General features: G+C 50.4%; 3 protein-coding genes across 12 annotated transcripts in view; 2 read left to right on the top strand and 1 right to left on the bottom strand.

Annotated features, from left to right (window-relative positions):
• Positions 1-14,200, bottom strand: WDR54 (WD repeat domain 54). Of its 4 annotated transcripts, none has more exons than XM_061583745.1 (10): positions 14,046-14,200; positions 8,533-8,771; positions 7,646-7,708; positions 7,439-7,508; positions 5,548-5,604; positions 4,982-5,109; positions 4,172-4,272; positions 3,702-3,864; positions 3,046-3,120; positions 1-2,234 (listed from the first exon to the last, which is right to left on the bottom strand). In XM_061583745.1, the coding sequence occupies exons 2-10, from the start codon at positions 8,755-8,757 to the stop codon at positions 2,103-2,105; spliced, it is 1,014 nt and encodes a 337-aa protein (XP_061439729.1). In that variant the 5' UTR covers positions 8,758-8,771; positions 14,046-14,200; the 3' UTR covers positions 1-2,102. The 4 variants fall into 4 exon arrangements, with proteins under 4 accessions (XP_061439729.1, XP_061439728.1, XP_061439730.1 ...); XM_061583744.1 differs by having other exon boundaries at positions 14,063-14,199; XM_061583746.1 differs by lacking the exon at positions 14,046-14,200 and adding an exon at positions 13,811-14,039.
• Positions 13,797-24,672, top strand: C9H2orf81 (chromosome 9 C2orf81 homolog). Of its 7 annotated transcripts, none has more exons than XM_061583734.1 (5): positions 13,799-14,011; positions 16,408-16,497; positions 17,791-18,018; positions 19,110-19,313; positions 23,133-24,554. In XM_061583734.1, exons 2-5 carry the CDS (start codon positions 16,489-16,491, stop codon positions 24,168-24,170), a joined length of 1,479 nt encoding a protein of 492 aa, XP_061439718.1. In that variant the 5' UTR covers positions 13,799-14,011; positions 16,408-16,488; the 3' UTR covers positions 24,171-24,554. The 7 variants fall into 7 exon arrangements, with proteins under 7 accessions (XP_061439722.1, XP_061439718.1, XP_061439716.1 ...); XM_061583732.1 differs by having other exon boundaries at positions 13,799-14,104; positions 23,133-24,553; XM_061583735.1 differs by lacking the exon at positions 13,799-14,011 and adding an exon at positions 14,196-14,216 and having other exon boundaries at positions 23,133-24,553.
• Positions 24,673-24,693: 21 nt separating this feature from the next.
• LOC133363947 (retinol dehydrogenase 11-like) overlaps positions 24,694-27,818 on the top strand; it is a 49,519-nt gene continuing 46,394 nt past the window's right edge. Inside the window, exon 1 of the mRNA XM_061583742.1 lies at positions 24,694-24,920. Coding sequence (XP_061439726.1) covers positions 24,791-24,920 — 130 coding nt within the window. The 5' untranslated portion in view covers positions 24,694-24,790. The remainder of the gene's footprint in view (positions 24,921-27,818) is intronic.

The following is a 27,818-nucleotide window of genomic DNA, read 5'->3' as shown; positions in this document are numbered from 1 at the left end:
CAGCAAAGCCCCCTTGACATTTGCAGCAGCTAATAGAAAAGTAGTGGTTTTGTACGGAATCCTTCATGACTGAGGTGTAGCAGTCTGGCAATTCCCACACGGGCCCTAGAGGAGACTGCCAAAGTGCCACCAAAGGAAGCTTGATGTTGGTTGCAAGGAAAGTGGAGTAAAGGACAGGCTGGAGTGGTGGGAGAGGTGGAGGAGAATGTGATCAGAGCCTGTTTATAGTTGGCCATGCTGCTTACAGCTCCCCTGCCTGTGCTGTCTGGCACCCAGCCCTCTTCTGTGTTGCAACATACGGTGCCAAACTTGATATTCCTCCAGATCAAAACAAGCAGTAGTTGCCCTTGAGTTTGCCTGTCTCTCTGTTGGATTTTGGCCTATAGGTTCTTTGTGGCTAAAGAAAGTACCATGTACTAAGGACACCCCCCCTCCTGTCAGTGCTTTTTATAGCTGGCTGCTTCGTAACACTGGCAGACTGAGGTTTCTCTGGAAGAGTCCATGCAGCCACATCCTCCTTTCCATGTCTCTCCTGGGAACCAGAGCAAGAACCTGAAGCTGCAGCCTGGATCTGCCCCTATAACTAGAGAGCGCCTAGTTGGCAATGTTGGAAGGCGGAGCAATTTCTCCTCCAGCGAGATCATTACATGTATTCCCATGTTATAGAGGGGTAAATGGGCCACAGAAAGAATGGCCCAAAGGCCTGGGAGCCAAAGGCCGACCTCGATGACTTGTGCTGCGTATAGAGGGTGCATGTAGAATGCTGCCGTTCTGTGTCTGCGCGTACATGCCACAACTATCATGTTGGGAGTGGGAGAGGCTCAACATGCTCCACTATGTGTTTTATGTTTTAAAACAATCGGATGCGTCCATGTTGTCAGCTAGCAGGTAACATCTTTATTCATCTAGCAAATACACTTCAGCTCCTAGACTGAAACAGGAAACATTCAAACTTAATTCTCATCAAACGACGTTACATTTGTGACCAACTGGCCCCTCGGTGAGCCCTCATGGGGGCTTCTTTTGCCACCTTCTCCCTGGCTCTCCTGATGCTGTTAGGCTTCCAGCTCTGATCAGCCCGAGCCAACCTCGGGGGCCCCACAGGTCCTCCCATTCCTGCCCTCAACTGACTGCTGCTGCTCCAGCCTAGGGAGAAAGGGTGCAAGGCACTAGGCCACTGAGAAGCCAGCAGAGGCTTCAGAATGGGTGCAATGAGCGCTCTCCTATACCCAACAGTATTTCTTTCTGTCCGGCAAGAGCCTCATCTTGGTGGGCTGAGCCACTTGGTGATGGGGAAAAGTCATTTTTGACGGCTTTTCCGAGGGCCTGTTTGGCCCAAGCCAGAAGCAGGAGAGAACCAGTTGCAGGAGGCTGTTGCAGGAGAAAGCCAGCAGCCCCACTACCACCACCCACCCCTGGCCCTGTGGATAAGGGGGAGAGGAGCAGCTAGCTGAAGAAAGGTGGGAGAGACCACGATCAGGCCTGCCCTGAACAATCCCCTTACTGTGTGCCCCCTTTAGGGGAAGCTGTTATGCAGCCTAGATTCCAGCAAACCAAGGTCTGGGCCATTGGAGCCCATCTCCTTTCTGAGATAGCAGGATGGCTATTTGGGGGCCAGCCACCTTCTTGATAAAATCGCTACTAATAAAAATTGCAATCCGCCTCCCTGCTTACACTCATTTCCCTGTGTATGGGTCAGTTTTATTTTTTTCCCTGGTAGGTGAGTAGGTTCCTCATTGTGAGATTCCTGCTGGCAAGCTGGGGAAGACGTTGGGGAAATAGATACATACTCTCGGCTCTTCTCTCCCACCGCCTGGGCAAGTGTGGTTCTACTGCTCTGGAGCCAGAGTAACCGTCTGGTTCCATCACCTTAGGGTTTGTGCATGTTTGTTGCCTTGCCCAGAATGGAGGGAGGCTATGAGGACAAAGCAGCTATTCACCAGAAGGGGGATAACTGTGGCCCTGAAGGAGAGCCAAGTGAGGGAGGCTTGTACCCCAGATTCCTGTCGCCTGCCCCCAGTTTTACTGTTCTAGCCTAAACCTTGCAGGATGCCCGGACAGCATCAGCCTGCCCCTTTTCTGGCTCTAGCAGCCGGGAAGGGCTACACTAGTACGTAGTGGATGATCTCGCTGAGCTCAAAGCCGGTGACAGCAAAGGCACTGCCCTCGGGGTTGCAGAAGCGGGCACCGCAGATCATGGTGTCGGCCACACATTCTGCCTGGCAGTGTTCAATCTGCAGAGAGACAGGAGGTTGTCATTCTAGGCAGCCCCCATAGAGGAATTCCCTTGCCCCTCTGCCCTGGTCAGGGCCAGGAAGACAGGCAGGGCTGTGATGGTTCCATTTGTTTAGCAAAAGCTAAGAAGGAATCTGGGGCAGGAATGAGGGAATAAGCCACCAAAATGGCTCCTGCTGGGAGGAAGGGTGGGATATAAATCAAATTAAAAAACAATAAAAATCCCTTTAAGGCTTTGGCTGCCCTTGGCAGGCCCTGCGCTCCCTTCAGTCTCCATTCTTTGCCCTTCCACCTGCTGCTCAGCTAAAAGCAAACTAGATTGTTGCCTCAGGAGTGCAATTCCTAAATGTTTTAGAAACATGAAAAACCCCTTTTATGTCAGGTGGGATGGACTGAGGCTGTCTAAGAGAAGACCACGCAGAGCGGCCAGGGCGGTCCAAAGTTAGGATTACCATCTCTTTCTCTCTCAACGTGTAGCAGAAACATCTGCAACTCCGCTGGAGAACTGCCTCCCCCCAGCGGTCCTAGTTCTCGCCTACTCTCAGCGTAGATGCTTCTAATTCCATCAGGTTCCAACTCGTGGGCCACGGGAAGCCCCCTGACGAGCAGAGGAGCCCCAGTTAATGGCAGAGCGCTCTTACTGAGCACCGTCTAGGGGATGAGCAGAGTCAAGGGCCAGTGCGCCAAACCAAACAATGGCTGGAATGCTGTAGCCCCGGAGGAGGCTGAGGGTGTCTGAGTGAACTGCTTGGAGGGTGGCATGCTGCAAGGCCCTCTCGGAGGACCAGCTCTCCACCCCACCAGCCTTACCGCAATGCCTTCAGCATCTTGACTCGGGCTCAGTTTCCAGACGTGCACAAAGGAGTCCTCAGCTGCAGATAGTAACTTTGGGGGAAAAGAAAGGCAGAGTCAGAGGAAGGAGGGGAGGGCTCTCCATACAGGCCACCCCTCCCTTGTGACATGGAATCCTGGCCTGGGCAGCTGCCAGCTCTCCCAGATGGAGGGGAAGCTCCCTTGATTGAGAGAGAACGCAAAGGGTGGCCATTCCAAGCAGTACCAGGCCAAAAGCAGCTAGGCAGGTAACTCCTGAAGGCTCCCTGAAATCCACTTGTGCACTTCTGGCATCAGAGTTACTAGCCACTTGGTAGACATTTAGCTTCTTTAAGCCATGTAAATTTTAAAGCCATCACTATGTCCTAAGACAAGGAGTTCCACAGGTTACTTATGCATTACGCAAGTGACGTTTTGTTCCTGTTCAGATCTGCTCCCTGGCATTTCAGTAACTCAGAGAGGTGTTCCACAAGTTACAGAGCACGAAGGAGAGGAAGCACAAGTGGCTTGTGCATCTCCCAGAGGGAAGAATCTCTCCCCAGCTACTCACTCTCTATGCCACATGTCAGCTGCATGCACGCTCCCCTCCCAACCGCCAGAAAAATCCCAGCCACTTAAACATGAGACAGACACACCTTCCCTGAGAGCGGTGCCAGGTCCAGTGCATAGATCCAGCGTGCATGAGCGCTGACCTCGGCTCGTAGGGTTCCACTTGCGGCCTCATACAGACGAATCTGTCCATTCCCATAACCAGCAGCAATGATCCCATTCCACAGCTTCACAGAGGAGCAGGTACACCTGGGGGCATGGAGGGGAGGAGGGACTGTGCTGTGCTCCTGAGCAAGAGGACAGCCCACTACTCCGTTGCAAGCACCTGTTGTGCATGCAGAAGGTCCCACAGACCTTGGCTTGCCATGTCAAGCCCTCTGAGCTGCAGACTGAACCATGGGCACGGGACAGCATGTTTTGGGTCCTCTTTCTCCCGTTAGCCAGAACTCCATCCACCATAGCTTGAGAGGAACGCTTGGGAACAGTGATTAAGGCTTGGCTTTCTTCTTACAGTGAGTGCTTTTAAGAGACCCCAACCCTGTCCCTTTGCCCTTACTCAGAAGCTGGGATCTTGTTGACCAGCGTGAACTTCTCTCCAGAACCCCAAATGCACAAGGCTCCGGAGTCATCTGCTGTCACCAAGTCAGCACCTCTGTCCTGCAACAGGAGAAAGGACACTGTCAACTCTTGGCCCCCCCTCAACACTTGTGAGCAAATCACACATTTATTGCCAGCTAAGAGGAGGCAATGGGGTGAATAGCTTCTGTTGCAGTCAGAAAGGCAAGTGACAACGGGATGCTTTGTGCTGCTGAAGGAAACAGTGGCTGTTGCTCCAGCATTAAAAGCCTGAAGGCCTTCTCTGATCCTCAGGAAATAAAGACAGGCTGATTCTCCTTCCAGGGGACCCCTGCAGGGAGCATGAAAAAACCAGCTGTGCAGATTTCCCAGCTGCCACCAGGCCTTACCAGTTGCATGGACTGGGAGGGAGGGAGGGAGGGACACCAACTGAAGCACTCCATCCATGCGTGCATGCACACACCATGGGTGATCTAGAGCATCAAAGCAGAATTGCTGAGCCAGGAAATGAACCATCTAGTAAAGCTCTGCAACTCTAAACAACCTGGAGGACTGAGTTGCAAAAAGCCTGTGGCCAAAATGAGGGTCCCTGCTTCCCAATAAGCTGAAGGCGATACTAGCACAGGAACAGAGACCCCTCCACTACCCAAAGTGAGGCAGGGTCAATCCAGGAAAAGCAGCAGCCATACCGGCAGCTAATGAGCAGGGGGCCATGGGAAGCTTGCGGGAACAGCACACACCAGCGGCTGAGATGAGGAGACCGGCTGGACAGCTGCAGGTTGCACCTTACCGGCTGCTGGCACAGCTCCGCGCTAATGTCAGTGATGGAGCTGCAATGCTTCTCGAGGACTTCGCTGAGCGTGATGTTAGAGCCTTTGGGGGGAATGTCGAAGATGAGAACCGAACTCAAGGATGTCCCTGCAAAGGAAATGGAAAGAAGGGGGCTGCCGGGATTCTCAGCAAATACCCCACGTGGGTCTATGCAGTCTGCTACATAGGCCCACTCCCATTAGTCATTCAGCAGCCATCCTCCCTGCAGCCCTTAACCAGCCCCCTGGAATCAGTTGCTCACCCCACATTAGCTGCCCCTTTGCACTCTCCTCCCCTTCTCAATAGGCCTCCATGGAATTCAGTCACAGCACCAATTCATTCTGCAATGACTACCACCAGTCAACAAAACAGCCTTGCCCCCACCACCCTCCCCACCAAAACTGGGGCTCCAGCCCTTGCACGCCCTAAACGGCCTGTTGCCCTCACACACAAAGGAGCAGTCCCAACCTTGCGGGGTCTTTGCCTAGCTTGACTTTTGTGTATTCTTGACTTCCCCTCACCCAGAGTTCTTTCCTGTTTGCTTACCTACACAAACAAAGCGCTGTCCAGTCGCTGCAATCCCACGAGCAAATACAGCTTTCCCTGGAAAGGAAAGGATGCACAAATCAGGCAGCAGCAGCAGCAAGGTCAACTCAGGGCTCACTGCCACTTTGTACAGGCAGGTGTATCATAGAATTATAGAATAGTAGAGTTGGAAGGGGCCTACGAAGCCATCAGGTCCACCCCCTGCTCAACGCAGGAATCCAGATCAAAGCATTCCTGCCAGATGGCTGTCCAGCTGCCTCTTGAAGGCCTCCAGTGTCAGAGAGCCCACTACCTCCCTAGGTCATTGGTTCTATTGTGCTGGAGCTTCCTGTGGGCGAACACATAATGCAAAAGAGAAATGCACACCTCCAAACATGCAGCAGACCTGTGTCAGAAAAGTCCTTTGCTACTTGCCCCCAAGTATTTGGAAGCATGTATTGCCATGTTCCCAAGAGGAGCCTGTGACGCCCTTCCCTGGCTCTCCCTGTCAGGTTCCTACCTGCTCGTGGCTACTGCCTTTCACTAGGCACCACCAGGGACTCCACCAGTACGGACTGTCCTTTTTTTATGGTTTTTCTCTCCGCTCTAGCACAGATCTCAATAGATCCCCCTCCTAGGCAGCACCACCAGTCACGTTCTACAACCAATGTTCCCAGAGACCTTGCCTGAGTCTCTCTATCCGGTTACATTCGTGACTGCATGGCTATGCTGTTCCCAACCCCCTTGTATCAATGCAGATAACTCATAACTCGGGGTTGCTCTGGATACTTATAATGTTATCTTCTCCTCTTCACCGCTGCCACCATTTGTTACTGTTTCCCTTCAGCCTTGGTTATTACCTTACCCTCCCTTCTGGTCTGTGAAACCCCAGCCAAGGATCAGGCCTTCGGTAAACCAAAATAGTATTTATTAAATAACATTATTAACAAGATAACTTTGATAATGATCTACAAGCTTATGGTTTCATCTATTACTGTGATATTTGACTTATTACTAATCCGAACTCCACCTCCCTCTTTCTCCACACTCTCCTGACATACACCAACTCACACCCACCTCCAGACTCCACCAAAACAACCCACTCACGTCCACCCAGATTCAACTGTCATCCTTCCATTTATACTCTCAGCCATCCAAACACTCAGCCAATCATCCAGCATTCTACTGCTCATTTACTCCCCCCTCCTCTTTCATTCCACTTACCATGTATCTTCTATACAAACAGCACTTACCATATTTACATTAATACAGGAACATCACAGAGGCACCGACGTAATTGGTAATATCCCAGTCTGTGTCTGTGCTAGAATTGCTTGTTAATATGTGTTTTTTTAAATATGTTTTTAACCCTTTTTAAAATATGTTTTTAAAGCTTTTTTAAAAAAATGTTTTTAATGTTGTTTTGTTTTAAAGTATTTCAAGGTCTGTTTTTATGATGTTTTAAAGTGTTCTTAGCGTTTCTGTTTGCTGCCCTGGGCTCCTGCTGGAAGGGCGGGATATAAATCAAATAATAAATAAATAAATTTCAGAAAATGTGTGCACCTCTGAAAAGGTTGAATCAAAGGCCTCTGTTCCCCCTCCGCTTCTGCTTCTTATCCGACCTGCTCAGACCCATTTACACACCTTCAGGGAAGGCAACAAGGCTCCAGTAAAAGAGGAGGAGCATTCGCGAACACGAGAGAGAGAACAATTCCTAACGACAAAATGTCTTAAGTATTGTCCATGCTGACTGGCAGTCTCTCTCTCTCTCTCTCTCTCTCAAGGGTTTCAGGCAGGGAACCTTCCCAGCCTTACGTAGACTCCCAGACTCCTCCTGCATTCCAGGCAGGTGCTCTGCCATTCAGCTATGGCCCTTTCCTAAAAGAGATCCTGTCAGGGTGAGGAAGAATACCTGCCAGCGATGACTCCATGCCCTCCAGAGCGTGCCAAAACACCATGATGGACCCATCCGACTCGTACATCTTGGAGGAAAGGGACAAAAGGGAAGAATGGGAAGAGACACTCCCCAGCAGAAGACAGGAGCTGGGCCATGGGTGGCCACTGACTGGAAGCCTTTCTGGGCTGGAGGGTCCCGCAACACCCCAGCACACTCTCTCACCTGAATCCCTTTCCGTGAAGTCAGCACCAAGAGGACCCGAGAAGGAAGGACACACCAGGCAGCCTGAAAGAAAAGTGTGCAGCACAGGCAGTGGGAGGATACCTGCAGCCGGCCTTCTCTGCCCGCTGAGGTTTCCCAACTCAGGCGCAGCCACGGAACAAAGAGAGAAACGAAAGACCAGATCACATGCAAAGCACTTCCCTTGTGAAGTAACCGCAGCCAAGCCTTGAAACATTTGGGCAAGAGGTGCAGGCTGCCAGCAGCCCAAGAGGCCTTCTCCTCACCTAAGTCCTGGGCAAACGGTCTCCCTGTGCTATTCCTGACATGGGCTTCCTCACCCACCACCAGCGGTCGGGGAGAGGGAACTGCATCAGCCAGCTTGTTTCCTACATGATGGACTGCAAGGAAGCCAGTTCCTCAAGAGGCAGAGGAAGACCCTGCAGCTGACCTGCATGTCTGAGGGATCCAAGGAGAGTCCCCGAGACGTAATCAGGCTGTGGGCCTTGGCCCCAAAGGAGCTTTCAGGCCCACAAACCACATCACAGAAGCAGGACCAGAAGGTTACCCATGGATCCGGAGAGCACTCCCTTATCCCAGCTGTGATTAGCTCAATAGTGAAGGCAAGGCACTTTAGTTCAAAGGCAGTGTCATCTTTATCACCACCTCTTGCATTCTGGGACTGGGACTGCACACTGGCAAAAAGGCCTGCGTTTCTGCCCAGACTGACTCCTCTCCAATCCAGCCTGTCCTGATGGCTCCTTCGATCAGGGCTGGCCAGTGATTATGTCTTCTCAGGGACAGCAGAAGAGCAGCTGCCCTGTGGGGAACTGACCAGGCAGGGGCTGTCCTGGGGGTGGTGATGGGGCTCCTCCCTCTCTTCCTGTTACCTGGGTGATGATGGAGGCGCCAACTCCCAGGGTGCCCTCCTTGGCCTGCAGTTGGCGATGCGAGAAGCTGAGGCCGTCGTCGGAGGCGCTCACCATGTTGACGGTGCTGCCATGGACGCTGGCAAAGTAGGTGAGCTGCTTGGCTGGGAGGGGAAGCACACTCAGGTTGTTGTAGAGGGCCAGGCTGCTGTCCTTCAGCAGGATACTTTTCTCCTTACGAAACATCCTGCTGGGGGAGACTGAGGGCAGAAAGGAAAGGCGTGAGGCCAGCCAGTAGGGAGAAACCTAAAATGCTCACTGGGAATATATATAAAGGAGCCAACCCAACTCAACCCATCCCACTGGAAAAACAAAAAGGAGTGGAAAATTAAGATGCAAATGCCTGGGACAATAAAAACAGGTTTTGCCTGGTGCCTCCACAAAGACAACCATACATGCCTCACTGGGGACAGCGGTCCACAATTAGGGAGCCACCACTGAGAAGCCCCATCTTGAACACCTTGGGATGTTCTGTGTGCAAAACATCTGCTCTACTGCTGAGCGGCTGAACCCTTGGGATTTCCACTTCCGGCATCAAATCATCTTGGCCTCTGAGGTTACTGAAAGGTGCCCAGGCCCAATTTTTGTGGCTTTGCTGGGTGGTTGCCTTCATGCAGAAGGATCGCTGTGCTGATCTTGCAAACACTTTAGTTCTAACTGAATGGCCAGTCTCTACAATTTCTGTTTTGTTGCCATTTAACTCCAACTTCTACATATTTTCCCTTTTGCACTTCAGGCATTTGATGCATTAAATTGAGGATTACACTTCAGCTGATGCCGTAACACATTTGCTGGACTGTAAGGGACAAAAGCTTTTTTGCCGATTTCATTTTGAACATGCATGCTTTGGCAAAAATGACCATATACACAGAGGGATGAGTAGGGAGGGGGAAAGTGCCTCACAGAGCCTCCCCCCCTGTGCCACTCAGGAGCTGTTATGCTTCTTGAATCTCGCTGCCTGGCAGCACAGAAACAAAAAATGGCATTGAGAAAGTGGATAGAGAAAAGTTCTTCTCCCTCTCTCATAATACTAGAACTCGTGGACATTCAAAGAAGCTGAATGTTGGAAGATTCAGGACAGACAAAAGGAAGTACTTCTTTACTCAGCGCATAGTTAAACTATGGAATTTGCTCCCACAAGATGCAGTAATGGCCACCAGCTTAGATGGCTTTAAAAGAAGATTAGACAAATTCATGGAGGACAGGGCTATCAATGGCTACTAGCCATGATGGCTGTGCTCTGCCACCCTAGTCAGAGGCAGCATGCTTCTGAAAACCAGTTGCCGGAAGCCTCAGGAGGGGAGAGTGTCCTTGCACTCGGGTCCTGCTTGCGGGCTTCCCCCAGGCACCTGGTTGGCCACTGTGAGAACAGGATGCTGGACTAGATGGGCCACTGGCCTGATCCAGCAGGCCCTTCTTATGTTCTTAAGAATCATGGAACATGGATAGTAACTTTCCCTGGGACTACGTGTAGCTTCATTTGCTGAGTTGGCTTAACAGCCTCTCCCCAACTGCACTAATTAAAACAGGGCACAATCCACCAGGAAATTCTCCTGTACCAGCCCAAAGACATGCTCTACAGTTAGGACATTTTTCCTGATGACCAGTCGAAATCTGGCTTCCTGCAACTTGAGCCCATTACTCTGTGTTCTGCACTCTGGGACGATCGAGAAGAGATTCCGGCCCTCCTCTGTGTGACAACCTTTCAAGTACTTGAAGAGTGCTATCATATCTCCCCTCAGTCTTCTCAAGGCTAGACATGCCCAGTTCTTTCAGTCTCTCCTCATAGGGCTTTGCTTCCAGTCCCCTGATCATCCTCATTGGCCTTCTTTCAACCCGTTCCAGTTTGTCTGCATCCTTCTTAAAGTGTGGTGTCCAGAACTGGATGCAGTACTCAAGATGAAGCCTAAGCAGTTACTGAATAGAGGAGAACTAGTACTTAACGCGATTTGGAAACTATACATCTGTTAATGCAGCCTAAAATAGCATTTGCCTTTTTTGCAGCCACATCACACTGTTGGCTCATATTCAGCTTGTGATCAACAGTTCCAAGATTTTTCTCACATGTACTATTGCTGAGCCAGGTATCCCCCAACTTATAATGGTATATTTGGGATTTTTTTCCTTAGGTGTAGAACTTTGCACTTATCTCTGTTAAATTTTGTTCTTTTGTTTTCAGCCCAATGCTCCAGCCTATCAAGACCCCTTTGAACTTTGTTTCTGTCTTCCAGGGTATTAGTTATTCCTCCCAATTTCGTATCATCTGAAAAATTAATAAGTATTTCCTACACCTCCTCATCCAAATCATTAATAAAAATGTTGAAGAGTACTTGGCCCAGGACTGAGCCCTGCGGTACCCAGCTCGTTACCTCCCCCCAGTTTGAGAAGGAACCATCGATAAGCTCTCTTTGAGTACGATTCTGTAGCCAACTGTGGATCCATCTGATAGTTGTTTGATCCAGTCCACATTTAGCTAGCTTGCTAATCAGAATATCATATGGCACTCTGTTGAAAGATTTGCTGGATATTACATCCACAGTATTCCCACAGTCTACCAGGGAGGTTACCTGATCAAAAAATGAGATAGGATTAGTCCAGCAGGATTTGTTCTTGATAAATCCATGTTGGCTTCTAATAATCACTGGATTATTTTCAAGGTGCTTCAAACAGATTGACTGTTTTATAATCTGCTCCAGAATTTTCCCCAGGATTGATGTCAGGTTGACTGGTCTGTAGTGCCTTCCTTTTCACCCTTTTTGAAGACTGGAACATTAGCCCTCTTCTAGTTATCCGGCACTTCACCCATCCTCCAGGATTTTGCAAAGGTATGACAGTGGTTCCGAGAGTTCTTCAGCCAGTTCCTTCAATATTTTAGGATGTAGCCTCAAGCTGCCCCTTCAACTTCACATTTGCCAGGAGAGTCATAGACCCTGTTTTGGAAGAAGACTGGGCACTTTCCTGAAGTTCAGGGAATGCATATGGCTACTCTCAGCTTTTGCTTCCTTTAACATGGTCACTTTCCCCCAGAGTCCCCGTAACTTCCACTTCATCTCTATTGGTTAGAATGAAGTCAAGGATAGCTGATCCTCTAGTTCTTCCATTGGAGAAAGTAAACAGCAACATGTCAGGAATATCTTGCAGGGGCTATGTTTGGAAGAATTTGTCTCCCAACAGATACTAGGATAATTGAAGTCCTCTATCACTACTACTTCATGGCTCCTTGAGACATTGGCAATTTGCTTTTCAAAAGTTTCATCCTCATCTTCTCTTTGATTGTGGTTGGTAGTAGACTCCAGCCATCATGTTCCTTTTATTAATTGCCTCGTTTTAATTCAGATACTCTTGGTAGAGCTACCAAGCTCATCCTCCTGTATTTCTATGCAGGGATACATATTTTTAACATATAAGAACATGAGAACATAAGAAGAGCCTGCTGGATCAGGCCAGTGGCCCATCTAGTCCAGCATCCTGTTCTCACAGTGGCCAACCAGGTGCCTGGGGGAAGCCCGCAAGCAGGACCCGAGTGCAAGAACACTCTCCCCTCCTGTGGTTTCCGGCAACTGGTTTTCAGAAGCATGCTGCCTCTGACTAGGGTGGCAGAGCACAGCCATCATGGCTAGTAGCCATTGACAGCCCTGTCCTCCATGAATTTGTCTAATCTTCTCTTAAAGCCATCCAAGCTGGTGGCCATTACTGCATCTTGTGGGAGCAAATTCCATAGTTTAACTATGCGCTGAGTAAAGAAGGACTTCCTTTTGTCTGTCCTGAATCTTCCAACATTCAGCTTCTTTGAATGTCCACGAGTTCTAGTATTATGAGAGAGGGAGAAGAACTTTTCTCTATCCACTTTCTCAATGCCATGCATAATTTTATACACTTCTATGTCTCCTCTGACCCGCCTTTTCTCTAAACTAAAAAGCCCCAAATGCTGCAACCTTTCCTCGTAAGGGAGTCGCTCCATCCCCTTGATCATTCTGGTTGCCCTCTTCTGAACCTTTTCCAACTCTATAATATCCTTTTTGAGATGAGGCGACCAGAACTGTACACAGTATTCCAAATGCGGCCGCACCATAGATTTATATGATGTGCGCAACAAGAAAATGTTTTGTTAAGGACCTCCCCCTTGACCTCCCCTGTCAAACTCCTGTTAGCTCTCCCTGTTCTTTCACTCTGCTCGCTTGCTCTATGAGAGCTGGCTCAGTTGTATATCCACTGGACCAGCTGAGACACCTCCCTCTGCTCTTCTCAGTTAGGAGTCAGGAAACAAAACGACCGCTAGGCTGAGAGATAGTGATTGGCTCAAAGTGTCCCACTGAGGTTCATGGCTGAGGGAAGATTCAAACCTGGATGTCCCCAGTCCTGTTCTGAAACTCTGTGCACTCAGCCACACTACCCTTCTCTTACCCAGCTCTGGGGCTTTGGGCTTTTTTGAGGCAAAGATACTGGGCAAGGGGCTCCAAGGTTCCCTTCAAGCCCCATTTTGCTCTTCGAAATGTGAAAGAATAGGCTCTCAGTGCCTTTGTGCACATGCCCTTGCACCAGTCTCAAACATCTGCGATCCAGTAAAGGGGCTTCTGGGGCAAAGGCTGCGCTTTTCATGTATTGCTTGTGGAATCTGTGCCTGTTGATTGCAGCCAAAATTTTTGTTGCAGTGGAGAGGGTGACAAGGAGGGCAGCTGCCAAATGCCCAGCCCCTACCTGCTGCTGGTGGTGGTGGTGCTGCTTCAAGTGATGCCATTCCCCTCTCTCAGGAGAGCTGCCCAGTGGATCGGATCCCACAGATCAAGCTGTCTCCTGGCCACCATGAAGGCCAGTCAGTTCAGCCGATGGCATGACCGTGACTCCTACACTACTTCTGTGGTTCCTCAGAGTTACAGTTCCCAGCACCCTTAACAAACTACGGTTCCCAAGAATCTTTGTGGGAAATCATGTGCTTTGAATGCATGGTGTGCATGCAGCCTGAGTTCCACCCCACAGTCTCACAGCAGCAGACCAGCGAGCCCCTCCCGTCCAGTCCGGTCCGGTCCCGCTATATCCCTGCAGCAGATGGCATGCGGAGACTCATGTGGCTGGAGGCCCTTCCCAGCCAAAAACCTCCGTTATGCGGGCATTTAGCTGGTCAGGGAGAAGGGCTCCGCCCTGGCCTCCAGCCTGACGTGCTAGGTTTCTGCGTGCAGGGGCGGGGCGTCCAGGAATAAGACAAGCAGATCACCGGCAGCTGGTTCAGCGAGAAACCTACCCGCGCCGCACTTCGCTCCAGGGCGCCTGCGCGCCTCCCCCCCCCCGCAAGGAGTCGAGGGGCGTGGCCGGACGGGCCGTTGCAGGGGGCGTGGCGGGCCACAACGCTCGCGGCCTTCGGTCGGAGGGGCGCGAGGAAGAAGAGCGCGAGGTTGCGGCCGCTTTGCGGGGCGAGGCCAGCGCGGGACGCGGCGCGAGGCAGGTCCCCGACTCCCCCCCCCCGGGCCCTCTCCTGCCTTTCTCGCGCTCTCACCGCCTCTTCCTCTCATGAGCTTCCCCCGCAGTCATGGAGACGGTGCGCAAGCGTGCTGGCGTCAGGGCGGTCGGTGGTTTCGGACCCACGTGGGGCTGTGGGCGGGGCTGCAGTTGCCTCGGCGACGCGGTTGGGCGGGATCGCGGAGGAGAAGGTGCCGGGGCTCCCGCTTCCCGCCCGCCTGGACACAGACTTCTCTTTTCCTCCTCCTAAGCGGTGGCGGGGGAGAGGCGCTCTGCCCATGCTCAGGAGCTCCCTTTGCTCGTCCTGACCATAGACTTAAGAGAACTGGGCTAGCGCTTCCATGGCGGCTTGGGGGGCCGTTTCTCCCGCGCCTCCCCGGGGGAAGGAAATCAGAACAGGACTGGGGCGGAGATGCGCAGGGTGGGGGTGGGGGTGGGGGTGGGGGTGGTTGTTTCCCCCTCCCCAATAGCCGATGTGCCTTTTTCTCTTCACGGGGGCGGGAAAGAGAGAACGCGTGATTTAAAACACTTTTAAAATTGTACCGATGCAAATGTCAATAGAGCGCATTTACACCGGGGGCTGCCGGGTTCAGGGAGGAAGAGAGTGGCTTTTGATGGCCCTGTAGTTTAGCTCATCGTTAATATTGCAGCCTAAGAGAGAGTCTGAACAGGGTGCTCCGTGACAGATGCTCTTGGAGGTCACTGATTCATAGGGTCGCCATAAGTCGCAATCGACTTGAAGGCACATAACAACAACAACTGTGAGAGTAGCGAATGAAAACAGAAGGGGGAAGAAAACGAGGAAGGCCAAACAAGAGATGGATTGATTCCATGAAGGAAGCCACAGACCTGAACTTACAAGATCCGAACAGGGTGGTTCACGACAGATGCTCTTGGAGGCGAATAACAACAACAATAGGATATTGGATAAGGCTGCTGTGTAATACTGGCTTAGTCTACAATCCTAAATACACTTGATAAGGAGTAAAGTTCCATTGAAATAAGTGGGACTTACGTTTGAGTAAATACGTTTGATTGCACTTCCTGCTCCCACCCTGAGATTTTGTTTTTAGAGGAAAATGTAAGTGGGGAATACAAAGTTGATGGCAGCAGTGAATGCTGCTGGGAGGGTGAATAACCCTCTCCTTACGATCCAGTTTTTGCAATCAACACTTGTCCATCTGCTTTTCTGCCCAAGGAGGAGGGGGAATAGGGGAACTTCTGCAGAGAGCCATTGTTTTACCCCACTCCCCCTCTGAACACATCCCACCCCACTTTGTGTTGGAGACAGGTTTAAATTTCCAGTCCAGAAGTTAATCTAATAATCTAGTCCCTCAGAGCCTCTCCTAGTCTGTATCCTTTACTCTTTTGCCCCTAGCAAAACCATAATAATAATAATAATACTTAACATTTTAATAACACTTTCAAGTGTTTCACATGCATGATCTAGTGCAGTGATTCCCTACCTTTATGAGCACGGGACCCCCTTTATAAACTGAAAAAAAAATTGTGACCCCCTCCCCCCAGGGAGGCAGTCTGGCTGCCAGGAAGGAAGGGGGAAAGCAGCCTTTCTTTGCAGGCTTGCTTCTTTTTGCTTCACAAAAAGCCCTCTCCTCTCATTCTAAGTAAGGATGTTGCCAGTAGCAGCAGTGCAAGGAGACGGGAATCAGTGATAGTAATCCCCTCTTCTTCCTGGTAGCCCCACCCTCAGCCTCCTTTGGCATCTGCCATGTATTTTATAGGCAGATGCCTGCCCTTAGTGCACCTGAAAGACGCTCTGGCGCTTCAGCAAAAGGCCTCCCCTCTCATCTGGAGCAAGGGGGAGGTGGCATCTGTGCGGCAGTGCAGTGGAAAGCAGACAGTGTCAAGGGAGTGAAGACTTCTTTAAAAAATAATAAATAATTCATTTCTTTACTGTTCACGGGCCCCTCTGGATTACTTTGCGGGGCCCCTGGGGGTCCTGGCCCCCAGGTTGGGAACCACTGGTCTAGTGGCAACTCTTAACAGCAACCCTGTGCGGAAACTGAGTAGTGTTATTCCTCTACTTCAGTCAAGGGCTGGAGGGCTGAGGATGGGGGGGGCTTGCCTTAGGCTTTCAAGGCATAGGTGAAACTCAGGCCAGGGTCTTTGTGATTCACAGCTTTGGCCCTTATGCTGCACCAACCCTCAAATGACAAGTGCAAGTCAGCCTGAAAGTTGAACAGTGTGTCAGTCTGCTCTGCATAGGTCTATGGTTCCAGCTGGAGGAGGGAGAGACCTTTGGAGGGGAGGGCTGGGAAGGAGCTGGAAGGGGCATCATGCCACTGGCTGCCCCCAGAGAGTGCGCTTGGGGATAGATGCCGCTTCTCTTGCCACGACTCTGAAGAAGGCACTTCCATCCAGGCACCCTCCGGACCAGACCACCGCCACCATCTCCCTTGGCTCGTTTCGGGGTCTCTTGACTGAGCTGCTGCCGCCCCTGCCATGTTGGGAGTGAGTTTCCTGCCTGAGCCTCCAGTTTGTGCTGTTTTTCTGCTTGGACTGAGCTTTCTGCCCTTCTGGCTCTTCCTGTTGCTGCTGCTGTTGCTGCTAGGCTGACCAGAGCGGCACAGGAGGACAGCGCTCTGGTCTTTCAGAATTGTGTAGCAGTGCAGCCTTTCATGCCCCTTTTCCTCGTGCCTGTCTGGGCTACAGTTGTCCCATGAGTGGCCCCTTGGCCATCTGGTCACCCGTGGGTGTCCTCCAGCTGTAGACTACAACTTGCCTCCCATTTGAGCTGTGTGGTATATTCCATACAAGCCCAGAAGATGGTTTACATTCCCAGGCTGGGGCTGGAGGTCAGGGCTGCAGTGCCTCTCAAATCCATGCCCCACTGAAGTGAGGGGCTGTGGCATAGGCAGGGCGAGTCCAGAACGGAGAGTCACCCCTGGGACTTTGATTCCCCTAAGCTTGAATGGGCCCACAGAGTACTCCATGCTCCGGTAACTTCCAGACTGGACTATTGCCAGACGCTGTATGTGGAGGTCCCATTGAAGATGGAAACTTCAACTGGTCCCAAATGCAGCGGCCAGATTACTAGCTGGGATTTCGTTTAACAGGTTCCCAAATTGTGGTCTGCAAGTTTCATTCAGGTGGTCTGTAGTGTGTCCATAAAAATACAATTAAAAAACACGCAGCACCTAGCACCGCGCATGACAATGACTACAACAGGCAGAAAAACCACTAGACCATCAGCAATTTTCAGGTGGTCTGAGGAGAAAAACGTTTGGGAACCACACTGATTTAAAACAGCCGCATTGGTTGGCAGTTCATTTCCGGGGCAATTCAAGGTGCTTGCGTTAGTGTTTAAAGCCAAACAACTTAAGCTCCAAATATCTGAAAGACCACTGCCTTCCCCACAGCCCCTCTCAGTGTTAAGAGCAGCAGAGAAGGCCCTCTTGGTAGTTCCACCTCCTTCAGAAGCTCAGGGTGATGGTGCCCTGGGAGAGGGCTTTCTCTGTGGCAGCCCCTACCCTGAAATCAACCTCCCCACAGAGGTGCGACTGGCACCGTCACTGTGCAGCTTTTGTTGTATGCTGAAGACACATCTCTGCTCTGGCCTTTGCCACAAGATGCACATTTTTAGGACCCAGCCTATTCTTGTGATTGTAATTTGTTTCAAACTGTTTTTAGTATTGCATTTTAAATTGTTGTGACCTGCCCTGGGGCTTTAGGGTGAAGGGGAGGTAATAAAATCACATTCTTAATAATAATAATGCTGAGAGGTATGTTGTGTCTTCACTGCAGAAAATGACATCCCGGGACCGGGTGGCTCAAGCCAAGTCACGGGCAGAGAGGTTGCGCCCTCCAACAGTGCCTGTCCCACAGATTGAAATTGTCCCAGGACGCTTGACAGAAGGAGAATGGCTCTCTCTGCTCTCCTTTGAGGAAGCCGAGGATAGCGTGGGGGACATCCTAGCAGGGCTGTTGGATGAGGTCTTGGAAGAATGCTACAAGGTTTATTTGGCACGTCAGGTGAGTCATACACACACACACACACACCCAGAGACAGACACTGCCAACAATTTTTGGAAGAACTTTGAAAGGGAGACGTGTTGGTCTTTGAACAGGGTTGTCTTCTGGCTCAAGAAGGGTCACCATAATGGGCCTTGGCTCTGTGCTTGAATCCTTTTGGTTTTGACCTCCAGGCGTGTCGCCTTCTGGAAAAGAGAGAGGTGCTGAGTTCAACCGTGCAGGAAGTTACATTATTTCCCTGGAAAGGCTCAGTCTATTCAGCTGTATTCACATTAGGAAAAGGCCCATCTGCATTACTGCTTCACGTGTTCCAGGGTGTAGCTTAGTCCTTGCGAAACGCTTCTGGGTTAATCAAGCACTGGCTGTTCCATCCTGCCACAGCCAAATATCACAATATTACAATGGGCCTTCAAGCCCAGGCTGGCTGGCCTGCTCCTTGGCTTTTCCCTCTGCTTGCGAAGTAGCATTAAATGTATTTTCTCTTCTAGCACAAGCCTCTGCTGAGAAGGTTTGGGCTTCTTTCCGAAGCCTCTACCCCCACTTCACCTCTGGGCTTCTAACCATCTCATGCCACGCTTTGGGCTGAGCAGGAAAGGGGCAGGGAGGAAGACACTGTTGTTGCTGCTGCTCTGCCTCATCAAACTTAGGGAAAGAATGAAAAGGGCCGGCAACCCTGGAAGATGCTGGCTGCGGTGATTTTGCTCTGCTTCCCTCCCCTAGCCATCTCTCCTCCCAAGCATCAGCAGAATGAGCTTGCCTCTCCTGATTATTATGGATGGGCCAATCGCTTTGGTTTTGCCTAACATTGCACCTAATTGGTGATCAGGGCCAAGGAGCAGCGAGTCTGAAGGAAGATTTCAGAACTGGGCTGCTGATGAAAGGGCAGCCTATGAATGCCAGGGGTGATATGTGGGCAACAGACTGCCTTGTGGGATGGAGGGAAGTCTCTCTCTGTCTCTCTCTCTCTCTCTCTCTCTCTCTCTGACCACCTGGAGTGAAAGGTAGCGAGTCTTGGATGGGAACCTTCTTGACTCCCCACCAATCTGTGCACATACTCCATGCTCATCCTACACCTTGTATGCTGTCCCCAGTGCATCCCCTACGTTATCAACCAGGCACGGGAAGCCATGCTCCAGATCATCGAGTGGCGCTTCCTGGTGCGAGATGAAGGCGAGTCGGACGTGCCAGCGGACCCCACCTGGCAGGAGGACGAGGAGCCAGTGGCCTGCATCACAGATTCTTGGGCTCAGGGTTCTGTGCCTGTGTTACAAGCCATGCACCCAGAGGAGGGAGAGGTAGGATGGCAGCAGGGCGGGTTCACCTGATTGGCTGGCGAGTAACAGGATCACCCTGCTCAGGGCTAGGAGTACCCAGCTTGTGTGTCAAAGGCTGTTGGGGGGAATCTTGCCAAGTTGGCAGAGTCAGAGAAGAGCCAGCCAGGCGGTTGATGAAGGGCCTTGAGGCAAATCCTGCAAGAAAGGCAGAAGGGACTGGGCTTGTTTTGCTCACCAAAAAGGCCGCAAGCTTCAGCTCATTTACTAGGAAGTAAGTCCCACTGAAGTTAGTGGATCTTGCTTTTGATCAGGCTGTGAGGGGAGCACATTTGAAAGAATGTTGGAAAGAAGTGGGGCTTCTGACCTTCTGGTCAAAGCTGGGAGGAGTTCATTGTACTTATGTGTTAGGAAAAGCCTACATTCCCGTAGGAATTGATCCACGTAAATAAATATCTGGCACAGACAGAAAGTATTGTAGATGGGGGTAGGTAGCTAACATCATAGAAGAGAGATTCAAAATGATCTTGCCTGCCTAGGATACTGGGCTGAAACCAACAAAGTGAAATTCAACAGAAGTAAGTTAAACCCCTGCAAAAAACCAAGGCACGGGGAGTTTAGGATGGGGGAGGCATCAGTGCATGGGGAAAGGACCTAGGTGCAGAGCTCGGAAAAGTTACTTTTTTGAACTACAACTCCCATCAGCCCAATCCAGTGGCCATGCTGGCTGGGGCTGATGGGAGTTGTAGTTCAAAAAAGTAACTTTTCCAAGCTCTGCCTAGGTGTTTTAGCGGGTTGCAAGCTGAACGCAGGCCAGCAGTGTGAAGGGGCTGGTAAGAGAGCAAATGCAATCTTAGGATGTATTAACGGAAGCAAAGTGTCCAGATTACAAGAAAAAAACTTGGCTAGTTAGGCCACATCCGAAGGACTCTATCCAGTTCTGGGTGTCACATTTTAAGAAGGATGTCCTCCAGAGGACCAGGATGGTGAAGGGTATGAGGAACGATGGAAAGAGTTGGGTATGTAGAGCTGGAGAAGATTGAGGGGAGACATGATAGCTGCCTTAAGATAAAATGGAAGGCCTGCCAGGCAGAAGGTGGAGCAGCCTTGTTCTCTTCTCCAGAGGGCAGGACTCGAGCCAATGGGGAGAAATTGCAGGGAAGATTTTGGCTGAACTTTGGGAAATGCTGCCTAATGGTTAGAGTGGAACAGTCTTGGTGGTGGTGGTGATGGGGCTGTCAACAGGCAATATTTATCGGTAGCAGAAGGTAGCTTTTATTGAATTTATATCCCACCCTCCCTCCTGCAGTAGCCCAGGACAGCAGAAACATCAACATAACAATTTAAGAACTTAAGAGCCTGCTGGATTAGGCCAGTGGCCGATCTAGTCCAGCATCCCATTCTCACTGTGGCCCATTGGAAGCCTGCAAGAAGGACCTGGCCCCAACAGCACTCTCTCCCCCTTGCGGTTTCCAACAACTGGTATTCAGAAGTACACTGATGGGGAGACAGAGCATAGCCATTTATGTAGGCCATGACAAAAAAAAGCATTCTGAAAACAGTTTGAAGTTAAAAACCGTATTTTATTCAGTGATCTCTGGATTGCCAGGAACAGTCTCCTTCAGCCATCAGTTGCTTGGGAAGACAGGAATGGCTTCAAATTCCTCCTAAAAGTCACTAATGATGGAGACAGATGTGTCACACTGGGGGGGGGCATTCCACAAATGGGAAGCCACCACTGAGAAGCATTGAAAGAGAGGCTGGACAACCATCTGTCAGGGATGTCGTAGTTGCGGATCCTGCACTGAGCTTGGAGGAGGGCTGGTCTAGAGGACTCAAGATTCCTCCAACTTATGGCTTAGTTTTAAAAGTGAAGCAAACAATACGGCTTTCCTGTAAAGTGGCTCCAAGTTAGCTTCGAAATGGGAGTTGGTGGTCAGTGCACCCCCATCCTAGCACCATCGTCGTCATTCTTATTAACTTGCCTTTCCCCTTGCAGTCCCAGGGCAGGTTGCAACAGTTGAAAACACATCCTTAGAAACAATAGAAAAGCAACGTAGGGGCTGCCACCGAGAATGCCCTCCCCCAGGCTACCACCACCCGAAGCTTGTGAAGGTGGCTACTTCTGCTGAACGTAATACCCAAGAGGGTCTGTAGGGAAGGAGGCAGTCTTTCAGATATCTAGAACCTAAGTGGTCTAGGGTTTTAAACACTTGCATGAGCACCTTAAATTGGGAACCAATGGCAACCAGTGCAACTGTTTTTAAAACAGGTTAAATGAGATCTAAAGGGAGCCCCGGCCAGTAATCCAGCTACTGTATATAGAATCATAGAATAGTAGAGTTGTAAGGTTGTAAGGCCGTTGAGTCCAACTCCCTGCTTAATCCAGGACTCTAGATTAAAGCATACCCAACAGGTGGCTGTCCAGCTGCCTCTTGAATGCCTCCAGTGTCGGAGAACCCACCACCTTCCTAGGGCATTGGTTCCATTGTCGTATGGCTTTAACAGTTAGGAAGTTTGTCCTATGTTCAACCGAAATCTGGTTTCCTGAAACTTGAGCCCATTATTCTATATCCTGCACTGTGGGACGACTGAGAAGAACCCTGGTCCTCCTGTGTGACTACCTCTCAAGTACTTGAAGAGTGCTATCATCTCTTCCCTGTGGCTGCATTTGCTGCTGCAAGCTGGCCAAGAGTTACACAATTCAGTATTCTGTTTTAGAAAGTCCTGGTGTCAGAGGTTTGACCACCAATGTGAGTGAACAACCTTTATGCTGGAACTTCAGAGATCTCCCCTTCAAAAATGCAAAGGTCTTGGATTTCCTAAAAAGACATCAATATTCTACTCCACTAGGATGGCTCTTTGCAGAGCATACCTGAACAAAAAGGGTGTCTCTTCAAGTTTTGCTCTTTTATTATTATTACAAAAAAGTAAATACAAGTCCTAAGTGACAGGAGCCCTTCCAAATCAAGAGTCAGCTTTTTTAAAAAGTCCGTTCCTCTTTCTGTTCAGATATCCTGCACTCTGCTTCCTCTGTCTTTCCATAACTGGCAGTCAGGTCCTAATTTCCAGTTCAAACAACAATTGTGTCCTTTCTGGTCCGCTGTCCCCCGCTCCCCTCCGTTTATGAGCCTCTCTTCCCACAAGGCCACGCTGGGGCCTTGGCAAACCAGGAGTCTGATAAGCATCCACTCGTTGCTAGGTAAATTTCATAGGACATGAATGCCAGGCAATATGGCTGTCAAACAAGCTATGTCATCTCAGGCCTGTAGCATTGGAAACTCCAGGCGTAACCCTTGGACACATGTTCCTGTTATGTCCCTGCTCAAGCAGGCTTCCATCTGCCTGAAGTTTTGCATGCCGGAAGCCCCGGGTTCCAGTCCTGCCATCTCCAGGTAGGGCTGGGAAGATCCCGTCTGAATCCCTGAGAAACGCTGCCAGCCAGTGTTGGCAGTACTAAGCTAGTACTAGTAAGCTAAGCCAACGGTCTGCTTCAGTACAAAACAGCTGCGTTAAGTGCTGCAATATCCTCTCCAATATTTTTTTTTAAATCTTACATTTGTTTACAAACATATCACCAATGTTGACAAAACAAAAAATCTCAGGCCTGGGATTTTTCTCCTCTTAACTGTGGTGACCTGATCATAACTTGATTAGCAGGCGTTAATTCTCCTCTTCAAACTCCAGCTTGCTTTTGCTACAATTTTTATATCTTTTTGTGTCTGCACTTTTAAAACCAGCCCTATTCTACCAGAACAGCAAAGGCAGTCCGCATAATTCCCTACTTGTGGCTCCCCCCGGCCCAGCAGCCCCTGATTGGTCTTACCAATGTCTTTCCTCCAGGTTCCTTTAAGTGCACTCCCAGAGGAAGCCCCCATTGCCAAAGAAGGCCCTGGGGCCACAGATGCAACTCAGGAGCCCCTGGGGGCCCTTGGGCAAGAGGTCAAGGAGCTGGCCCAGAAGTCCTTGCAAGAAGTCAAGCCTCAGGCATCCTACAAGAGGAAGATGCTGCCGAAGGCCAGAGCTGAGCCCCCTCCAGAGGCTGCAGCTCCTGTGCCCACTTTCAAGTGCAAGCTGACCCCTGAAGCCTACTGCGGGCCACTGCACTTGGCCTGGTTTGATTACCTTGTAAAGCCCCTGGCTGGTTCTGAGAAGGAGCTGCTTTTGCGAGAGCTCTCCCTGGTCCCTGTGGAGGAGGGCTCCTGGCACTTGGCGAGTGGCCACCCACCACTCCTGCCTCCTTCGTGCAGCAACCTGTTGCGGATCCAGATGGGCCGCCCGCCCAACATCAAGGACGTTTTCTATGATGAGACCGGCAACATCACCCTCGTGCCATGCTTGAACCCCGCCCTCTTGCCCAAGCGATGGATCAAGCCATCTGTAGAGGTCGTGGACCCGGACGCAGAGTCTCGGTGGCAAGAGGCTCTGAAGACCGTCTCGGGCCGCTGCAGGCAGCCTTGTCACCCCAAGCTCCCCAGAGTCAGGGTGGACACCATGGAACCAAGCAGTGCCCAGCCGCCTCACGGCATGCCCCCAGTGGGCCTTTGGGAAGGGCCAGTGATGGCTGGCCGCAAGAGCAATAAAGAGCAAGCGGCCCATCTGACCTGCCCGCCAGGGAGGGCCCTCGAGCCCACCAGCTTCACCTACGTCAAGCCCACGTTGCTGATGGAGACCATCCAGCTTGCCCCAGGGGTGACCCTCAAGTGTGGCGGCAGCTCCAGCCGGCGGCTCCAGCCTGCCGCTTGTCAGGAGGAAGCCGAGAAGGGGCAGGGGGACCTCCATCCCATGTGCCCTCGGGTGCCACTGCCCCCTTCTGCTGTGGAGCATCTCATCCAGGAGCCAACGCCCCTGCCGCGGCTGCGCCCTGAAACTGTGCAGTGATCAGCATCTGGATGCAGCAGGCAGAGAGATGGGGGCTCCTCTGCCGGCTCAGAGAACGCCCCTCCCCCCTCTTTATCTCTTAATAACTTAATAAAAGGAGAGGGTTGGTTTTGGCTTTTGACACTGATCTCGCTTGTTGGCCATCTCAGGTTCCCCAGATTCTTGCCTACAAAGGGATTACTCAAGTGGTGAATTGGAAGGGAGGTGGTTCTGGAGCTGAGGCCTGCCCGAAAACCTCACCCTCTGGCCCAGAAGCCTCCCCTCCGAGGTGTGTGCCTAGTTTAAACACATTGTAAAGGACACTTCTCTGTCTCTCTCACACACACATGTATCTGATGCATCATTTTCTGATTAATTTATAGGAAAATCAAGGGGACTGAAAATTATGGGGTCACAGAAATCATATGGAGCTAACACAGACTCCTAGCTAAAAGTAACTAGAGCGGCAGGGGTGGTGGTGAGCCACCTACTTGGGCAGCCTTTGCCTGCCAGGGGTTCCAATTTGGTCTCTGAGACTGTTTTTTTCAAAACCCTACCACCTGTTACTTAGATGATGTCACCCCAAGGGGTAGAGTCAATCCTGCTTGGTTACTGCTGTTTGCACTAGTTCCTGGCAGGAAATGCACACTTGCAGCCGATCCATGCAGAGAGCAGGAAGAACTGGTGTCAGGGTGGTCCAGTCCTGCCTGGTTCGGCTGGCGCGTGCATGTCAATCTGGGCCCTGCTCTACCTGCCTAACCAGCCTTGCAGGTGAGTGGAAAGCACAGCAGAGCAGCTGTAAGGGGTTAAGATGGACAATGTGGTCTCATCTTTGTGTTATTTCTGGGTCAGCTGCTTGGAACTTAGTGCCAGTTTTTGCTGTCTCCCAAGACCTTGGCCTCCTGATAAGCGTAGCAGAAAAGCAGCCACAAAGTCTGAACAAAAATGGGGGTGGGGGAATTGCATGTTTTAGCAAGCCAAGGTTGGAGTGTGTCAAAGTGCCCTTGTGGAGAGCTGCTGACGAAGGAAGGGTCCCAGTTCATCCCCCCCAGATTAGGGTAATTCACAGTCCTTATGTGGGCCCACCCACATGGGTAATCAAATTAATGGGAAAGAAGGGGAAAGTCCAACCCCCAGGCCAGCTTCTGATTAATATAAAAGGTGTGTAGTGACCCTTTTTTTGTTGTGGTGGTGGTTAGTTACTTCTTTGGAGGGGGGGGGTTCCTTCTCTTGCCTGCTGCTTGCTCTGCTTTGCCCAGCTGAAGGCCACAAGGCCCAACCTGCTCCTTTGGACTGGTAACAGAATTTTATTAATCTAATATGCTAGGGAACTTGGAGCTTGCATTTTCCAACTAGATGGGCTGAGGAGTTTTTACAAGTTTTCACCCTGGGGGGGGGAGCTCAAAAGAGCACTTGAAAGTCATGAAAAAGAGATGTTTAATCGTCATTCTAATTAATTAAATGCACATTTATTTAAATAATGCTTAAATACCCCACTCAAAGAATATCATGAAACATTATTTTAACAGTAAACTATCGCAATTTATAGAAACTTGGCATATAGAACTTAACTAAAAATGTCCAGGACTCCAAAATTTACAAAATCCTGCTCAGCATTAATCTCTGGAACCAACTGAGGTGGTCTCCTGTCACTGGTTGAGAGAAGGTGGAGAACTCTGGGGAGCATAATAGGTGGTGCCAATTCCATTCAGAGCTGTGCTCATCTCTCCATTAACTGCATTTGATTTGATCTGATGCGATTCAAAATTCTTTTCCATCGACCTCCATCAGCTCTGATAAACCGGCACAGTGTTATTCTTTGAGTACTTCTGCAGTTCCTCTGCATATTCTCAAGACAATGTACAGGCAATGGGTCTTCCCTTTCATAGCGGCCACAAATGATTCTCATTCGGGAAATCTTTTTAAGATACCTTACATTAAGCTTTATTCCTTGATTATTGTTTTTTAACTCCCTTTTCAATGGCTGTTGGTCCTTCTTTCCCGCTCTGCTGGTCAAGTTTTGGTGTATTTTTCTCCTGGCAGTGTAATTCTAAGGCTTTTTGGGGATGGGATTGTCATGTGAGACACAACTGGGGGGGGGGAGGTCACAGTGACAGGCCGTGAAGACTGCTTGGCAAACAGACTTGTCAGCTTAAGACATTTTGCAGCAGCTCAATGAAGTTCGTTTTGTTTGTTTTGCATGTCTTTTGGCGTTGCATACCTCACCTAAACACCAACATCAGAATAACTTAAATCCGCCGCATCCACATCCTGCGTTCCTGCCCCTGCCCTTAGTCATGCCATGCCAGATGTCCTGCTCAAACTGATTGAAGTCGGACACGAATGCAGAAGTGTTTTTTTCTTTAGGAGATTTACTGGAAAGTTTAAGAGGGCTTCATGAATCAGCTTACAGATTACACAGGATTCACCTTCATTACTAGGAAAAACTAGGCATGACTACAGTGCACTAAGATGTTGCAGCAACTACTAGACACTCCTCACTGATCTTAAGTAAGGTCCACCTTGCGTGGACTGTGGCACTTCAGAAAGCGTGTGTGCAGACAAGCGCGCCCTTCTCAGAGGGGTATTGAGAGCCTGTTGAGATTGCCGGTGCCACAGTTTAGGGTGGCTGGACTGCTTTAGTGAGGTACTCCCCAGCAGGAGGGGGGGGCTGCAGTGGCGATGGCAGAGGGCAAAGGTAGGCAGAGAAACATATTCCTGACTGGGATGGACGTCCTTGCTGGTAACTGGATCTATAGGGGTGGAACTGTCACTGGTTAACGTGCATGAGCTCACAAGCTCCTGCACACTTGAGGACAAGTCACTGGCGTCTCCTTCCCACTCAAAATCTGACTCCTCCGTTCTCACCGCCCACACCCATTCCTCACGGCTCGTGGCCTGAACTTCCGCTGCCAATCAGTGGGGGTTGATGAATGGGTTTTTCCTCTGATCCGTCTCCAGGAAAATCCCCTGATCAGACACAAACCATAGAGTAAATTCTACAATGTGGGACACTACTTGCCCATAGGGAAACCAATGTCTTGGATTTCCCTGTGGGCCCAGGAAGGGGTTTGCATGGAGTCCCCTGCTAAAACATCTTGCAGAGAGAAGGTTCTTTGTCTCGCCTCGAAGAAGACGGGCACAGCTGTAAGGCTTAAACTGGTGGGCATTTACTAACATCAGCCATTACTTGTTACAGCAGAAAACAAGGAAGAAAAGGGAAAAGAGAAGCTAAACTCAGCTCAGGAAGGCTCTAGATCAGCTGTCCCCAACCTTTGGGTCCCCAGATGTTGGACTACAACTCATCAGCCCCAGCCAGCATGGCTAATGGTCAGGGATGATGGGAATTGTAGTCCAGCAACATCTGGGGACCCAAAGGTTGGGAAAAGCTGCTCTAGATACATCATTAACCCTTTAGTGGCTCTTTCAGTACCATGGGTATAAATTAAAGACTGTTTAATTACACAGATTTCACAGGATTCGGCTTCATTACTAGGATAAACTAGGCATGACTACACTGCATTAAGATGTTGCAGCAACTAGATATTCCTCCTCACAACAAAATAAAAGCATTCTGCCAGACAGAAACCCAGCCCATCTGGAGATGATTCCAACTGCAGGCAAGGACTCCTTGGGTGCAAAGGTTTCCTCAGGAGTAAGACCCTCCTC

This window comes from Rhineura floridana, chromosome 9 (genome assembly GCF_030035675.1).
Source record: "Rhineura floridana isolate rRhiFlo1 chromosome 9, rRhiFlo1.hap2, whole genome shotgun sequence".
Classification (NCBI taxonomy): Eukaryota; Metazoa; Chordata; class Lepidosauria; order Squamata; family Rhineuridae; genus Rhineura; species Rhineura floridana.
The sequence above is the reverse complement of the archived record's forward strand: the minus strand, read 5'-3'. Positions and strand labels throughout refer to the sequence as shown.

Coding starts and splice junctions, on each gene's coding strand:
- WDR54 (XM_061583743.1), bottom strand. CDS start 13,309: ATGGCATCACTTGAAGCAGCACCACCACCACCAGCAGCAG. Junction 4,273..4,981: donor CGGAGCTGTGCCAGCAGCCG/GTAAGGTGCAAC, acceptor CTCCTGTTGCAG/GACAGAGGTGCTGACTTGGT. Junction 3,865..4,171: donor AACAAGATCCCAGCTTCTGA/GTAAGGGCAAAG, acceptor CCATGCCCCCAG/GTGTACCTGCTCCTCTGTGA.
- C9H2orf81 (XM_061583733.1), top strand. Junction 18,019..19,109: donor AGGTTTATTTGGCACGTCAG/GTGAGTCATACA, acceptor TGCTGTCCCCAG/TGCATCCCCTACGTTATCAA. Junction 19,314..23,132: donor TGCACCCAGAGGAGGGAGAG/GTAGGATGGCAG, acceptor TCTTTCCTCCAG/GTTCCTTTAAGTGCACTCCC.